The 17,018-nt window shown below is 42.6% G+C and overlaps 1 protein-coding gene across 1 annotated transcript; it reads right to left on the bottom strand.

Annotated features, from left to right (window-relative positions):
- Window positions 1–1,805: 1,805 nt before the first annotated feature.
- On the bottom strand, window positions 1,806–16,594 carry ppp1r15b (protein phosphatase 1, regulatory subunit 15B). The gene is made up of 2 exons (XM_084705609.1): window positions 13,095–16,594; window positions 1,806–5,310 (listed from the first exon to the last, which is right to left on the bottom strand). Exons 1-2 carry the CDS (start codon window positions 15,096–15,098, stop codon window positions 5,110–5,112), a joined length of 2,205 nt encoding a protein of 734 aa, XP_084561735.1. The 5' UTR covers window positions 15,099–16,594; the 3' UTR covers window positions 1,806–5,109.
- Between the last annotated feature and the right edge of the window lie 424 nt (window positions 16,595–17,018).

Below are 17,018 nucleotides of genomic sequence, written 5' to 3' on the forward strand. Positions count from 1 at the left end.
CCATATATGAAGCAAACGATAGAACCCTTTTTGGTTTTAAAGAATATAGAATAATTTATTCTAAGAGTGTATACAAACCGTCTGCCATTCAATGTGAGCCAACAGCACCCCCTAGTTGTGACATTGGAACAAGACAAAAAAAGAAAATTGAAGAAAGATTGACGAAAAGTCAGCGTCCCTCTGTGGCTATTTTACAAATACTGTTTTTCAATGAACACACCTCAAAAGAAGTTTGGAAACGTTATTTTGGTCGATTATTCCTCCCCTTCAGTAATACCAATTGGTATGTATTGTATGTCGTTGGAAAGCCTGATTAGTCACCTTTACAACGAGGTACATCTTGTAAGGTTCATTCGTGGAATGATCAGCTAACCGTGTGGGTAGCGGCCCCCCCATAATTGCCAAAATCCCCTGCGATATTCTTCTGTTTAGTTTCTGCTGGGTTTATTTTAACATCAGGGAACCAACCAACACACAGCAGATACTGGTCTATCTAAGGATTACTAGTCAGTACGTTTCCATATCAATTCGAATCTAGCTTTATTCGGATAATGCACATTTTTTGGACAACTGCTATCCTGTGAATACACCGAATCATTGGCCGAAAGCATGTCATCCCATTATTATTACGATATGTGACGCAGTTTTCATTACAACTAGAACCTTCCGCTTGACCTCTTCACCATTACCAACAACATCTCGAGAAACACGGCGAACGGAGAGCAAGGTGGGACCCTACGCCCCTCTACATTTCATGCATGATGACAATAGGAGTACTGCAAATGCAAACGGCGCTATTGGCTTGCGTTGTTCGTTTATGCCAGGCCAGTTCCCGGCAGACGCAGAGTCCAGTTCATAGTCCAATTCACCGTTTACAAGCATGCGATGTCCGAATTATCAACCAACTCGGATCGAGTTATCTCGGGGTGTCGATCGGATCGTAGTTGGACCGCAATTATTCGAAAAAGTTGTTTACAAGGAAGGGATAATTCTATTTCAGTCCAAATAAGCGAGTAATTCGAATCCATGTAACCACGGTGACTGTTGAAACTGTAGACCCAGGATGTCAAACACAAACTCAACATCTAGTTAATGAGTGTCTTGAAGACTGTGATAAACTCTTTTGATAGTGCTTCTGAATAGGATAGTCCAAGGTTAGTGTATGGACCTCGCTTTGGGAATAGGAAACCAAAACAGGAAAATACCCCCCAAAATGTTGCCACAAAGTTTGAAGCACAGAATTGTCGAGACTCTAGAGTAACAATGTATGCTTCAGCATGAATAAATCCATAGATCTAAGGTTCTTCCCCAAAACTGCCTCCATTGTTAATGTGGCTTAATTTGAACTAAATGAGCAAAGCAAGGTCCGAACAGTAATGTTTAGTTGACTTTGGTGTAGAAAAACGTTATTGGCCTGCATAGACCCCTGACCTAAACACCATCAAACACATTTAGGATGAATTCTAATGCCATCTGCAAGCCAGGTGTAATCACCCAACAGCAGTGCACAAACTCCTTAATGCTCTTGTGACTGAATGGGAACAAATTCCCCACACACACACCAAAATATTGAAGACAGCCTTCCCTGGAGAGGCAGCTGTTATAACCACATGGGGGAAAACTCCATATTATTACCAATGCCTATGGATCTAGAATGGAATGTCATAAAATGTCCTTGAGGTGTAATGTCTACATGTCCCAATACGTGTCTGTATAGTATATAGTCACTATATAATATGTATTTCGGTATCATTTAAAGATATTCAGATTAACATGTTCAAATCCTCAAAAGAAGACAAACGTCATTTCCCAATAATGATTTAATTCCACAGAATACTTATTCCATTTTGTGAGGCGCAGCTATCAAACAGGACAACTAACCCAACCTAAAATGTTTTTACAAAAATAAAACAATTTTATTGTTAATTGCACTGATTAAAATAACACAGAACAATAGTTATATATATGTGAATGTTGTTTAACAATCTGAGCACATCTTAGCCCCTCAGTCACATGCATCCCTGCTTTTCTTTTCAGCCACCTCGATATGGTAACTCCATGGCCACTACCTAGTCTGTAGAAGGGGTTAATGTGGAAGAAGGGTCTGAGGGGGGGGGGGGGGGGTACTCAATAGGCGGATTCCAGTCCGGATCCGGACCCAGACGCAATACAATTTGGACTGAAGACAAAATCAAGATTCAAATTTTGTCATGATCCAAGCGAGTTTTCATTGGTGCGTGAATTTGCTCTATAGCCTATATATTTTTCCTACCTAGATTCTATCTTCCGTGTCCAATCCAAAGGTCCAATCAGGATCTGTAATAACTGTGGGCCATGCAGGTTGTGTGTGTCATCCATAACAACGCAGGCTAACTATTTGCTAACGGTACCCGTTTCTTCCTTAGCGAAATTCCCGTCAAAAAGCGAAAAGTTGATTCTGAAAATCGCAAATTTCAGACCGAGTGGACTGACAAGTATGGATTTGTGCTGCCGCTGGGGAGCACAAAACCGATGTGTTTAATCTGCAATGAGACGGTTGCCCTTGTCAAAAGTGGTAATGTGAAACATCACTATGACACAAAGCATAGACACTTTGAACAAAATTCCTACCCCCAAAACTCTGAGGTAAGGGCCTTCCCCGTCTGCTTCCCTGGATGGCCTCTCATCACCCTGGATGTGGACCAGGTGACAGCATCTTGGAGAATGGACCAGGTGACAGTGTCTAGAGGGGACCAGGTGACACAGCGTTTAGGAGAAGGGACCAGGTGATAGAGCGTCTAGAAGGGACCAGGTGACAGAACGACTAGAGGGGACCAGGTGTCGAATGTTAGGACACGTGTTAGAGTAACACAAACACTTACACTCAAAACCAATACCCATAATCCTTTGCTTCAGACCAGAAATAGCACTGGAGGAGCTTGGTTGTGTCGGTTAAAAATACCTGGGGTCTCATTTATAAAACTGTGCGTAGGATTCTTACTAAAAGTGTACGAACACCCAAAAGCCTAAAATGGCGTACGCACACAAAAATTCAGATTTATAAAACCGTGCGTACGCACACCTGTACGCAATGTTCCCTTTATAAATCACAGATTACCCACAAGTGTGCGTACGTGAATCAGCATTGTACCCCGCCCTGAACATGCCAATTTTTAACCATAAATAGTCAATGCAAAGCACCTCATGAATGCTAATTTAGTATCTCATCATGACCCTGGCATACGATTGTTCTTTACGGTGAATCATAGCGCATGACAACTTCTCAGACACTGTTAGCGTATTGGTGGAGCTCGAAAACTCCGAAAATGTGGTGGCCGGTAGATCACCAATTTAAAAAAAAACTGTGCGAGTGGCGTCAACTGTGGCAGTGATACTGCGAGTCGAGATACAATTTGAAAACAAATGGGTTTTGTTATGAACAGTAATCTATTAAAGTCTGGACTGATAACGAGGACGTAGAGTGTAGCGATTGCACGGGAGCTTAACGACTGTATTTCCATTTTTTGACATATGAGGATATTTGCACAGTATTAAATAAATATATTTAGTTATACACTGTGTTCTGCAGTTATCTAAAGTTGGGATATGTGATGTTAATCTGTATTCCATGCAGTTGTGGAATCTCCCCCTCCTGAGGTCCCGTAGTGGACAATCTGATGGTGAGGAAGCGCTGAATTTTTTTATTAAAAATTTGAGTTGGATTGTACAAGGTGTTTATGGAACTAGAATCACTCAGTAGAAGCGCAAATAACACTGCTGTATGTAATCTTCATGATAATCATGAAATTTAATGAATAAAACGTGTTTGAGGAAAACAAAATATATAAATATTACGAGTAATGTTCTTCCCACATTCAAGTTCTGCAGTCTGACTACAGTACGGTCATCTGCGTCGCTAATTCCAACTGTTTTCAAAATGTGCGTAGGCCTCAGGGGGGGTCAGAGTTTGCGTGGAGGACCGCACATTCTCCCGTCAAGTTTGTTTTTTATAAATCACAACCTTTGCGTGGAAAGCGGTGTACGCACATTTTCAGCCCCGTTTTGTGCGTACGCAAGCTTTATAAATGAGACCCCTGGACAGCTTGAAATATATAAATGGAACAGCCTGGTAGACTGGTTAGGTGTGTGGTGGTAGACTGGTTAGGTGTGATGTGGGAGACTGGTTAGATGTGTTTATAATGCTGACCCACACTTTGTGGGTGGGTGGTGCTCCTATTTCTAATACTGCTGCAGAACTGGACTTGATAGTCCAGGACCACAGCTGGCTTATCTTTGGTGTTAGCAAACACAGGAGTTGGCAGAAGACCCGGTTTAATGGGCTGAACCCTTGTTATACAAAGGAAATGAGTGAGGACTCTTAGACTGGACAAGGTTTCTGGGTAAACCACAAGCATTTAACAACTAAAAGCCTTTCCAAACCTTTGTTTCTGCGATTAAAAATAACAAAAAACAAATCGAATACAGGAGAAGGTAGTTTGTCAGTATTTTTGCTGGTGAGGGTTTCCTGGAGTCTGGTCTTGTTGGAACTTTACCATGAGAAGGGGAGGGCCAAAAATGTGTGTTATGAAACTGAAATTGCCTGTGAGCCAACATCAGATGGTATGCAGATGCTTTTGTAGCTCAGCTGCTTGCTGAGTCTGTGTGTGTGAGACAATGTATGGGTGTGAGGGAGGAATCACCAGCAGCGCTCCATTAAAAGGGGCAGACATTTGCGAAATGAAAAACATTTAAACATAACTGTGTAGCCAGTTCTTCCTGAACAAATCAGACCATGGAGCCCATAGGGTGCCTCTCTATGACTATGTCTCTTCAGAGGAACATTCCTGTTTGATTTAATGATTAGACTGGCTCATGTTATTTAGGTTAGGTTCAAACACACAACAGCAAAACAAGGTGGAGAACATGGGGTTTGTATGAGTCTGGATAAACACTGAAGTCTTTCATCTCACAAACACAAAAGGGAAAGGGGGGGTGGGAATCTCCTCTCTGCAGTATGAATGCAGTCTGCTGTGACCCAACCAGGAGGGTTCTGAGGGCCGAATGTAGATTAGCTCAGAGGAGGAGCTGGGCTACAAGTCAGAAGTGAAGCGGTCCGGATCCTCCTGCTTCTCAGCTGTGCTCACGCTGCTGCTGGCCCAGTCTCTGATAGGCCAGCAAGCGGGAGGCGGGCACCAACACGTGACCAATGGCCTCTTCCACTTCTTGTACGCGGCGCAGAAAGCGGCAACGGTCACGGGCCAGCTCCTCCCAGGGGCCACGCCGGTCCTCCGGGCCGCTGTAGAACTCCTCCACCCGCTCGCAGAAACGCACCTGGAGAGGCGACACCAGGGTCACTCAAACACACTGCACAGATCCTGCTGTTAACACTACCGTGAAACACTTGGCCTTTAACCGTAGCAGTTCTGCAGAGCAGCCGAGACCTGCTAAAGCTTGTGCAGTTACACACAAGCATCTAATGCACATCTTTTACTTTGATTCAAGAACCACTCAATTAGATATACACAGTAATTGGCTAATTATGTGTGTATTGGTTATTCAACCCGGTAATATAAAAAGCTGGCTGACCATTGTCAGTTTGAAGGTAAAGAAATTAAGTGCTTGGTTGTATTAAATCCTGTGTTTCACCAATGACGTGGGTTGGTTGACTGCAGCTTGTGTTGTACGGTCTTGAGTTTGATACTTTAAATACATTTAGATAAGATGGGTTTGAGACAACAGGAAGAGCATGGCTGTGTGTTTCATGTTCAGAATTGTTTTTCTACCAAGTCCTGAAAAATTGTAATGTAAACATCAAACAGATGAATTTTCATCTGTTTCATCCATTTACCAAGATGTTTTAACGGTTTCATTAATTCACCAACAACCATGAAATTAATGTGGGCTGTAACCAAGTCCGCTCAACGCAATGGCAACGTGGCTTAATTAAAGCGGGGGTTGTTGGCTGGTGCCGAGTATGCCTGTGGAGCTCAGCAACGCTGAGGGCGCTGGATTAAGGGAACGTAATTAAAAGATGGCAAAAGCACTGAGACTAAACACTCGGAGGCAGAAAGTGTACGAAAAAATTAAATGGGGAAAAAAAAGTCAATCGGTGAAATTTGATTTTTCTTCCCTCAATCTTTCTTCTCCCAGGTCATTATGTCTGTTGCTAAGTGACATAAGTGTGTGTGCACTGGGGGCTGTGATACAGGAGCAGGAGGCTGGCTGGCTCAAGTGACTCGGAATGACATGGCACACTCATGGAGAATTCTATTTCAGTGGAAGTGAAATGCCTCATATTTCTACCAAACAGACTGGCAAATCTGACAGCTACACTAAGTTGACCTAGTTTTTCATGCATGCTCTTGAGAATCAGTTTTGGGGGAGGAAGTGGAGCCCTGTCTAGCTTAGTTACTGCCTTCCTATATGGCTTGCCTATCCCTCTGTTCCTATAATGTCTATGTGCACGGCTGGGTCAGAATTGTTGCAAAAGCAGAGCCTTTAAAGGGGTGATAGTTTGCAAAACTGATTTTACCTTGAATAACAACAGTTTGGTGGTTAAAATGAACATACAGTGAACCTCAAAGTCCATTGACACCTCTTTCCTATGCAAATCTGTAATGAAGAAAATTTGGCTGTAAGACGCTTGCTTTTCAACAAAGCCACCGGACTGATGTCAGTCATGAGACCGCCTTTTTTGGCTCTGGTCTGTATCTTTGTCACGCCCCAAAATGTACATCCAGACCAGCTCACTCGCTGGTGTTCTTGCCCAGTCCGAGGTAGCGTAGATCTCCGATGCTAGTTTAGCTGCGCTTGGCTCTGTGTAGCCTACTTCTAAGCAATTACAAAGAATAACGTTTGAAGTATAACAAGGATATTGAAAATGGACCACGGTCATAAATGCTGGGTTCCAGGCTGTACAGGGAAGGCTAACACTCATAGTCTTCCCAAGGAGCCAAACATTCAACAGGCATGGCTGCTGTTTACCTATGAGAAGATCCCGGCGAAGTTCGACACTCAATTATTCATTTGCTCTGAACATTTCACCCAAGACAGTTTTGACAACCTTAGACAATTTCAAGCAGGATTGGCTAAGAAGCTGAACCTGAAAAGAGGTGCTGTTCCGACCGTATGCTCATTGCAACCGCAAGCTGTAAGTAGGCTACTATAATTTTGTCGCCAACAGTTATTAGCAATGCTAACATCTCCTGTATCTAGCATAGGTAGAATGCTGTTTCTAAACACATCAACATACCTTACTTAGCAAATGACTCTAGCTAGGCTAGCTGTAATCGGCATTAGAAGAAAAGCTTCCGAAAAAATAGCCAGAAAACGAATAAGTGTCACACAAAGTGTCACAATGCATGTTTGTCCAGATTTTTCAGCAAGATATCTAGAGCTAGCTAACTGAAGCTGAGTTGAATCATGATATACTTTGGAATGAATTCCTGACAAGAAAATGTTCATGAATGCGTGAATAGGTGGGCACTTTAGTGGAGTTAAGAAATGATGTACCTTATTATTGAAAGTTTTCCTACTCTCTGTCACATAGTTCTTTAAGGATTTTACAGAGGCGGGTATAACAAAAATTGTATGTCATTTTTATTCTACATTATACAAAAAATACATGATTAAAATAGGGGCGCACATGTAAAGCCAATAGCCAGTGCAACAACACTACAAATATCTTACTCGTTGCATAGCACACCCATTAAGGACTAGCCTGGCTGCCAGCCCAACTTCTCCCTACCCACAAAAAAATTTGGTCGGGCAGTTGGGTCTGGAGGGTCTCGTATTGGGAACAACTACATAAAACCAGGATCGGGACGGACCAATGAAATTGCCAGGACGGGCTGTATACGATGATGGACAGATGATCAACAGTAACGTAATCAACAACGTCCCGAAAGAGCCCTTGGGTTGAATTTGTTTTCAACAAACAACATACTACGTTGCTCTGATTGGTTGTAGGTCTATCCAATTGAGCGAAGAGGCATTTGTTTTACGAGTTCAGTTGAAACACGCCCAACGGAGGGTTTTCAGACTCATATTCTGACTAGAATTATGAGTATGACAACGTTAGGTTAATTAAGGACGACAAACACGGCAATTTGTCAAAAAGTGAGGAGTACTGGTAAAAATCCAAGTGTTGTATCGTCACATTTAGCGAATGGATTGTATTTAATCTTGCTAGCTAGTTAGCTAACGCTGGCTAGTGACGTTCCTTAATATTGCCAATCAGTCAAAACATCAGTTCAAGTTCAGCTGTACCGCAATTTGCATCATTTTCGATGTGTCATGAAATAAACATTTGAGTAATTATAACAACGCAAGTTTGCACTGGTGTTCTTGCAATGAATAAAGCACTACTTCCCTGTAGAACTGTTAGGAATAGGGTCAATGATTTTGCGTGAAAAAAAAAGAATGCTATTTCTATTCTGTTTCGTCTAATTTTGTTCAGGTAGATTGATTGCTTAAAATGAGTGAATAATATGTGCCACAAGTGACCCAGACCTTCTAAGATTGTTGTTTGCCAGCCATGAACAGAACAAAGACAAACATTATTTGCAGGCAATGAGGGAGTGAATGTGACCGTGCACAGTGTATGCACCGTTTAACAGGGAAGCGTGGCCGGAGCGTAGTTCAGCACAGACGTGACATTTTCTCAGGGATTTTCATTGTTGCGATCGTTTAGTTGAAAGAAATGCAGTTTTGCAGGACAAACTAGCGTTTGGAAGTTATACCGTTTTCGTGCAATATCGTTTTAAATTTTGAAAACGTCAAGAGTGAAGCTCACCTAGAGCGCCAAATGTGCTAGCGCCGGCCCTGGTTGGCCGTGTTGCGTTTTTGCTCCCCAGCTTCACTCGTTGAAAACCAACCAATCATCGCTTATCTAAATATTAATGAGCATACCATAAAAGGAGAAAAGCTAGTGTTTTTTCCCGGGAACATTTCAGAGGATCTATCAGGGGGCATAGAAGAGCACCTGGGCCATTTTTAACCCAACCAATGTTACATACCCTATTCGGAGACCTTAAGGAACAGTGTGAGATACCCCAAAAACTCAGTTAACAAAAGGCAGGGTAGGTAAGGTTGTTGAGAGGCACTTGACATATTTGCTGAAATAAACCTCACATTCTGTTAGCAACCAATACATTTTAAGGTTTCACAGTAAAAATATAGCTGCAAGCAGCAATGAGGGTGCGAGTAGTACAAATGAACCAAACAATTGTGACAATGCAGATTGTAAGACTTTTTACTGACTACTGTACCTGGCCTGATTATGGTTCAAGTTGTGTTAAAGGTCTCATTACATGAAATGTTCACTTTACAAGGTTATTTAACATTAATATGAGTTCCCCAGTGGCTAGAAATTTCGATTGGCAAAACCAAGCCCTGGGTTTTCTTCTCCGCCTTTGAGAAAATGAAAGCGAAACGCTTGGTTTTGAAAATGTTCCTATTGTGACATGTCAATCCTATTGTGACATGTCCCTATTGTGACATGTCACAATAGGGATGGTCACCTCCCCTCTCTCTGCTTTGCCAGCACAGAGAAGTTGGCCCACCAATGAGAAAATGAGCTACGACCATGCATTCGCGATATTGTTTTCCCTTAAGACATCATGGCTTGCAAACGACCGAAGCATGGCAGTTAGCCCCGCCTCTTTCTTCCTCATAGCAGTTAACTCTTTCCTGCCGGACCATTCAAATATGGGCATTAAAATGCCCATGGTTCCCGCCTTAATATCTTTGCCGTCCAATCACAGATTTTATTGGGACTTGATTGGTTTAGGCATTTAAGACGGTGCTCTCTAATTTGCTCGTGCTACCTGTCGGATCAAGCTGAGGTAGAGTTGACAGCTTTGATCGAAGATGTCTTAAAGGGGTCATTGACTGTGTTTTGGGGGTATTTCACAGTTTATTTGTAACTCAATGTTTTTAATTTCAGTGCTAAATAAAAGTTAATGTTGAAAATCACTATTCATTAGGGGTGGGCAATATGGCCAAAATCTTCTATCACGGTATGAGTAATTTTACATCACGGTTACGGTACATATCACGGTATAGTAATTGTTCTGTAAATTCAATTAAGAAATGGTACAAAATAACCATACCATACTTCATCATCGCACTCGATTATTTATTACAAACAAAAACAACTGCCTCACATGACACAACACTTGAGTGAAAAACTAAAGACTCGAAAAAGTTACGAATACAAGCCATCCGTGTGGCGACCTACTCACAGCTCAATGCGGATCCGTAATGCCCTCCAAATTTCAGTTTTACAATCCATATAACTTGGGTTTCGGCGTATCAACCTCGTTAAAGCTCGGTCGATACGTTAAAGCCTCGGTTTGATATTTCCCGGCATGACCTCACTCTCAGTTATTAAGTAGTTAGCCTTCACTAGTCATCCTAGATCAAGAATGCTAGCAACGCCACCAGTGTAATGTCACAACAATAATTTTACAACACAAGACATAAATCTTGAACAACAAATTGAATTGGTTACCTGCAGAATGGGTCATTAAATATATAATTAATTAGCATCGACATGAATGTGGTCCGCTTAGACAAAATACGCTCCACATCGAAAATTTCGTCAGACCAACGCAAATGTGCTTCAAGGTCAAATGAAAATAGCAAATCAATTCTAAATGTCGCAAGAATGTGATTTATATGATGGCTAATATACAATACAACAGCCAGACATCTAATTGGCTTTAATTAAAATTTAAGTATACCGCAGAAACAGTATAGCTAAATCTCTCCCGGTAGATATTTCTTCCGTGGCACGGTATATACCGTCATACCGCCCAGCCCTATCTGTATGTGAACTTGATTTGTGGCAATTTCCAATATAATAGCAATCCGCAAGGAAACAGGTGTGCCTGCTCTTAGAGGGAATGTGAGATGTTGCTCTGATTGGTTTATTGCACGTTACGCCGAAACCACGCCTATGAGTAATGTACCTACTTCAGACCAACCCATTTTAGATTTGTGCCAGGCGCAGTGTCATTCATCCCACCGGTACATTAGCAACAGCGCCGGACTCCCGCCCACAAAGTCACTTGCGTTTCGGGTTTTGACACTTGCGTTACAGATTGTTAAAATAGGGCCAAAGATGTCATTATCAATGCTATTTTGGCAGCCATCTTGAATTACACATGGTTTTCTTAATGTTAAAACTAATTCACAAGTTAATTTAGATGTTGAGAAAAGCGCTGTGCAAGTTTGATTCTTGATTTCCCAAACAGATTCTGTGTGTATTTGAGACCTGTCACATCCATAACAAAAATGTCACATCCATAATGCAGGTTTTTCCTCATAAAATTAGACATAAGAGTCTACATGTTTTAAAAATGGCAATTTTTATGTTCACCGAAAACCACATGATCATGTCAATGTCAAACTTTCTACATTAGGCTTAATGGTTCACAGAGTTACAGAACAAAATTATAGTGTCCAGAAAATGACTGTCATTTCTCGTCACATCCATAATGCAGGTGTTTTTGTAATAATTCTGTGTATGAAAAATATTTTGCAAAAAAATGTTTTTTCCTCCATTCTACCCATTGAGTGCTTTCAGAATATGCATGACTAATTTAAAGTATTGTAAGAAGTTTTGTTTTACAGAGAAATTCTTGTCATTTTGAGTACAAATGTCACATCCATAATGCTGGAGTCGTCACGTGACAACTGAAAAAAACTACAGAGAAAGTACAGCGGAGCAGTGACAAACAGGGCAGAGGATAGATCCTTCAGATTGTGTAAGAGAAAATGCACATTTACTCTTATCTCCCAAATAAACGTACCGGTACGTTTTTTTTTTTTTACCGGAAAAATCCACCAAGACCATTTTTGAAAATTCCATTTTTTTTTCGTATTTTTTTCGATACATTTTAACTCTGATGTTAAAACGTTAGCTACCTTAGCTAGCTAGCTACTGGCAAGTAAATTACATTAGCTAACAACGTTAGCTACCAACTGAAGGTTGTCAGTGCAAGCTAGTAAATGTTAGCCAGAGCCTCATTATGGCTCTGATGTTAGCTCTAGCTACTGTACACTCACATAACAGTTCCCATTCAGTACACCAGCATGACAGTCACAACCTATAGACAACGAGCCTCTCATTGTCCAATAAAAATCCCAGGGTATTTACTTTTTTATATTTGCGAACTTGCTGTTAGATACTTTGAAGGTGTAACTAGTACTGGCGCAAGTTCAGGATTGTATGCCGCACAATATGCGGAATATGAGGTGCTGCGAGATGATGTCATTAGAAATATCACAGCACCTGCAATTGTGCTTGCGCGGCAGTTGTGTCTACAATAAGTTTGTTGAGGTTTACCAGTAGTCATAGCGTGTCTGTTATTTGACAGCTTTGTAAGTATGTATTTCCAAGCTACAGGCATTGAAGTATTTTCCTAGCGATGCTTTATTTGGTAGTGGTTGTCATGTTGACTGTAAGCTGTTTTAGGATAAGTGATAGTACTAGTACATGTATGTTTATACTAGACAGCCTATTTGTTTTACTTTTTAATAATTATGTATTTCCAGTGGTTTTCATGTTATGTTGCGTCATGTTGACTACGTTTTTGAGGAAAAGTACTACCATATATTTGTAACCAGACAGCCTCTTTTTTGAAATTTTCTAACAATGATTATGTATTTCCAAACTACAAGTGTTGAAGTTTTTTCCTAGCAATGGTATATTGTAATGCAATGTAATGTTTGTGATGTTGTTGGCCAACAAATTATTAGGCTATTATTTTAATTGTGAAATAATGTTCCAGGTAGTCTAGTAACTTTAGCTAGACCTAGATCTGTAGGCTTCTCAAGCTAGCTCGACTTGCAAACTCAGTGAATATACCAGTAACGTAACTTCAGTAAAGAAAATACATTCCAAAAACGTTTAGGTTACTTAAACTAGGTAGCCTTTGTGTTAAAATATTGTTGATTGTATTGTCAGATAAGTTTGTCAACTACAATGTTTTTCTCCCAGAAGAGACAGATGCCTGTTTGCTTCAATGAAGAAGATAGCACTAGTACATTACGATTCAGATACACTGGTGGAGCCTGTGTATGTATCAATGCCATCAGATCATACTGACCTTCTTCATAGCCACACAGCAGTGGCTGGTGATGGTGGTGGCAGGGAGTGCGTTGTCCAGAGTCTCAGAGAAGCCGCTGTCCAGTCTCTCCTCAGCCTCGCTGGTCTTGTCCTGGGGCGATGATGAGGGGCCATGACGGTGACCCACCCAGGCCTTCCTGCCCTGGCCCCCTTCCCCCTGGCGAGGCACTTGAGTCCTGAGAGGAGCCTGGAAGTTCAGGGGGCTGTAGGGGTCCGAGGAGGCGTTGAAGGAGTTCCACAGATGAAGACTCTCTGCATCGTCCATCTCGCTGGCACTGGACTCATCCCAGGACTCCAGAGGTGCTGGGGATGGGGGGGAGGCGGAGGACAGGGGCGAGGGGGAGAGGGGCTGGTCAAGGGGTGAGGCATGAGCCGAGCAGGTAGCGCTGCTGGAGGTGGAGGGGGGGACCGTCCTCGGTGGGCTGGCAGCAGTAGTTCTGATGGTGGCTGTGAAGTTGTGGAGGTTGTAGGGGTCTTTGTTTTGGCACAGCGAGTTCCACAGGCGCTCGGCCTCCGCCTGCTCCGAGTCAGATTCATTGTCTTGATCGTCATCTTTGTCGTCTAGTCCCTCTGAGTCCGATGAGTCAGAGCAGCCCTCGCTGTCAAAACCATCGTCGTCCTCCTCATCTTCGCTGAGAGAGTCATCTGATTGGCTGTCGTCGCTACAGGTGCTGCCCATAATGTAGGCAATGGCCCTGTTCTGGCAGGTGGGGGTGGGGAGGGGACAGGCATGGGGGCCTGCTGGGGACAGAGGTTCCTCCTCATCTTCTGATTCAGAGAGGTCGGAGTTCACCCTCTCCTGCTCCTCTTCTCCTCCGTCCATGTCACCAGATGCTGCAGTTTCTCCCTGCTCCTCTATTTCTCTCTCACTTGCACTCATTGTAGCAGAGCTCATACTGTCTCCATTCATCTTTACCATGTAAAGTAGACTGGTTGTGTGCTCTTCTTCCAGACTAGAATAGCCATTATCTTGGTCAGGGGTCAGAACTGCCACCTCACTGCAGGCAGTGGCAGCACCGGCGCTAACAAGTCGGCTACTGATAGCAGTAGCTGGCCAGTGTTCTAATGGGAGACCTTGTGAGCTGTGGAGCGATTCAGGACGGGTTGTTTGAAGGTTGCCATTGTACGGAAGTTCCTCTTTGTGGCGCGGAGATCCAGCGCTTTCGCCGTGCATTGATTCTACATTATGCCACTGGGCAAACAGCTCCGTTGGCTTGGCAACAGCGGTCTTTGTGCCCATCTCTGACTGAATATAATGCTTGCTGCTGTGTTGAGGGCTGGTTCCCGTCTTCTCTTTACTCCAAGACAAATTTGAAAGCCAACTTTGAGACTTATCTTCGCTGCCCCAAAACCCGCCCCACCAGTTGCTGGTACTCTTTGACGTTGAAGTCACTGCGGACGACCAAGTTTCCCTGCCGATTAATTGCCCTGTTTCGGCGAGTCTCATTTCCTGAGCCGATGCTGTATTCAACCCAACTTGACTAAGCAAACTCCGTACGGTTCCCAAATACCCAACAGAAGTTTGTGGCTGAATGTTTAAATTAATTTCTGCAGCATTTTCAATCCCCAACTCGCTCAAAGAATCGGCAGTTAACCAATTGAATGTGCCTGCGCAGTCTGATTGTATCCCTGCGGAACACTCGTGCTGACAACGCAGGTAAGCCATGTGAGTTGAATGCCGAGTTGCGGGGATAATGTTGTCGAGCTGCCCTAAAAACACACTTTCTGCGTCAACTACAAGGTTCTGCCTAAACTTTCCACTTGGAAATCCTGAAATACAGTCTGAAAGGGCAGGGGTACGAGTGCGCCCGGGTAAAACCTTTTGAAGCAATGACAGTGCGGGCCCAGAGACCACAGAGAACATGCTAACCCACGAGCTACACTGGCTGTCTTGCCCGAGAGAGGCCACATCATGACCGGTGGGAGAGACGGGAGGCGTCTTCGCCCCTAAGAAGTGTTCCTCGTGATTCGCGTTCTTAAACATTTTGAACACTTTATCAAATACTATATAAATGTATCCAACACAAAATTGTGCAATAAATATTGAGATGTGTAATACAACTTCTATTAAAGGTGACACACTAACTAACTAGTGGAAATAGGCACCGGGTGCTAAATGCTATGCTAGTTTGACAGCTGCAGGCTTGGACAGCGCGGATTTTTTTCCCGTTCCCTTGCAAGCTTGCAATTGCACAGATACTAAAACGGTTCAGTTCAGTGCTCTGCCCCTAATTACTTGTGTAGACCTGTAAGCCATATTCCTTAAACCGAATGGCTAACATACCGGCAGTTTCTCCTTGGCATCCAGTGAATAGCATCGGCCATATTGTCCGCGACTCTCGCGGCGCTCATAGTGGTACCGGGGACATTTTGCTGAGAATGGTGATTCGACTTCTTACGGGCAGTAAGCTTCGTAGAAACGGGTGTCGTGAAGAGAGGAAATAAGTTACATACTTCGAAATCCTGGTCAAACGTTGCCATTTTGTCCTCAAGGTGAACACAAATTGTTAACCAGAACCTTCCCACACGGTGAAGCTCGCCTTAGCTTAGCAATAAATACGAATACTGAAATTCGGCTTCTATAACCTTTCAAAGACTACAAATGCGAAACTCACGTAGTCCGTTAAAATGACTGACCGATCGCAAGGCTAAATAGAACTAGCTTAAAAGGCTAGTGGAAATAACTAAGGTTCCCTCAATTTGATTTTTAGTCGTTGTTTCCTTGTACGGTACGAGTCGGTTAGTCTCGTTTTACAAGAGGTGGATTTCATCAGAAACTCAAGGGAGCGTTGTCAAAGAGTAGGCTATGTTGCGGACATAACTTGTGTTAGGGGGCGTCGTTTTTTATAATCTGGACAAAAACGTGTCTCTTTTATGTAATGGAAGTGAATTCAATGTCCGGAATAGACCCTTGAGTCACTGTAAAGGAAAATCGTCGACATGTGTTTATCAGTGTGCGCTTTCCCACTTAAAATAAATACCATATCTTAGGACAAATTGTCACCACAATCAGCCTAAAGTCCCTAACACCAGACACTGTTCTTTAATCCTCCAAAAATAGGCTACATCAATTACTGTCTACTGGCTGATTTACAAATTTACAACTGCTATGTTTATTCCTGTATACAACCACGATAGAGCAGCCATTAGACATTAATTTAGTATGCATGTCCTCTTTTTCTGTGTATAGGCTACTGCTGTATGAAATATCCATGAGAGGAGTACTACTCTTTTTACAACTGAATTAAACAACGAGAGGCAGCCCTCTAGCTGTGGCTGCTCTTGGTGTGAGCAAATAGTAGGCTAGGTGATATCTATATTTGCGTAAAGCCTCCAATTAGGCTGGTTGTTAATTCAGTCTCCCTATATTTGCCCTTAAATATGCTGAAAAGTGGAATTGAAAATTAGTTTTAAGTTCTTCGCACCACAGAAGAATGTGTTGTTAAAGGGGTGATTGACTGTTTTAGGGGGGGTATTTCACACTGTTCCAAGGTCTCCGAATAGGGTATGTAACATTGGTTGGGCTGAAAATGGCCCGGGTGCTGTTCTATGCCCCCTGATACATCCAGTAAAATTTGCTTGGTTTTCTCCTTTTATGGTATGCTCATGAATATATAGATCAGCTGCACGCTGATTGGTTGATTTACAACGAGTGAAGTTGCGGAGCAAAGGCGCAACACGGCCACAGCACTCACTGAATTGAAGGTCGAGACTTGAAATAAAAACGTACAAAGAAATCTGTAGTGTCTACACAACACTGTTTTCAACAGATTGAATATATATCATTTGAAATGATTACATTAATTGTTTCCACTTCTGTTGTCGAAGCAAACATGATCACCTTAGGTGGGTAACATTAGAACTACAGCTTAGCAAACAAACTATCGTGATTCAACTCAGCTTC

This window comes from Hypomesus nipponensis, chromosome 9 (genome assembly GCF_054491055.1).
Source record: "Hypomesus nipponensis isolate SF chromosome 9, ASM5449105v1, whole genome shotgun sequence".
Taxonomy (NCBI): Eukaryota; Metazoa; Chordata; class Actinopteri; order Osmeriformes; family Osmeridae; genus Hypomesus; species Hypomesus nipponensis.

What these genes read in the sequence shown, in the direction of transcription:
- ppp1r15b (XM_084705609.1), bottom strand. Translation starts at nt 15,098, where the DNA reads ATGTTTAAGAACGCGAATCACGAGGAACACTTCTTAGGGGCGAAGACG. An exon ending in GCTGTGTGGCTATGAAGAAG is followed by an intron (nt 5,311 to 13,094) that starts GTCAGTATGATC and finishes TCGCCTCTCCAG; the next exon opens with GTGCGTTTCTGCGAGCGGGT.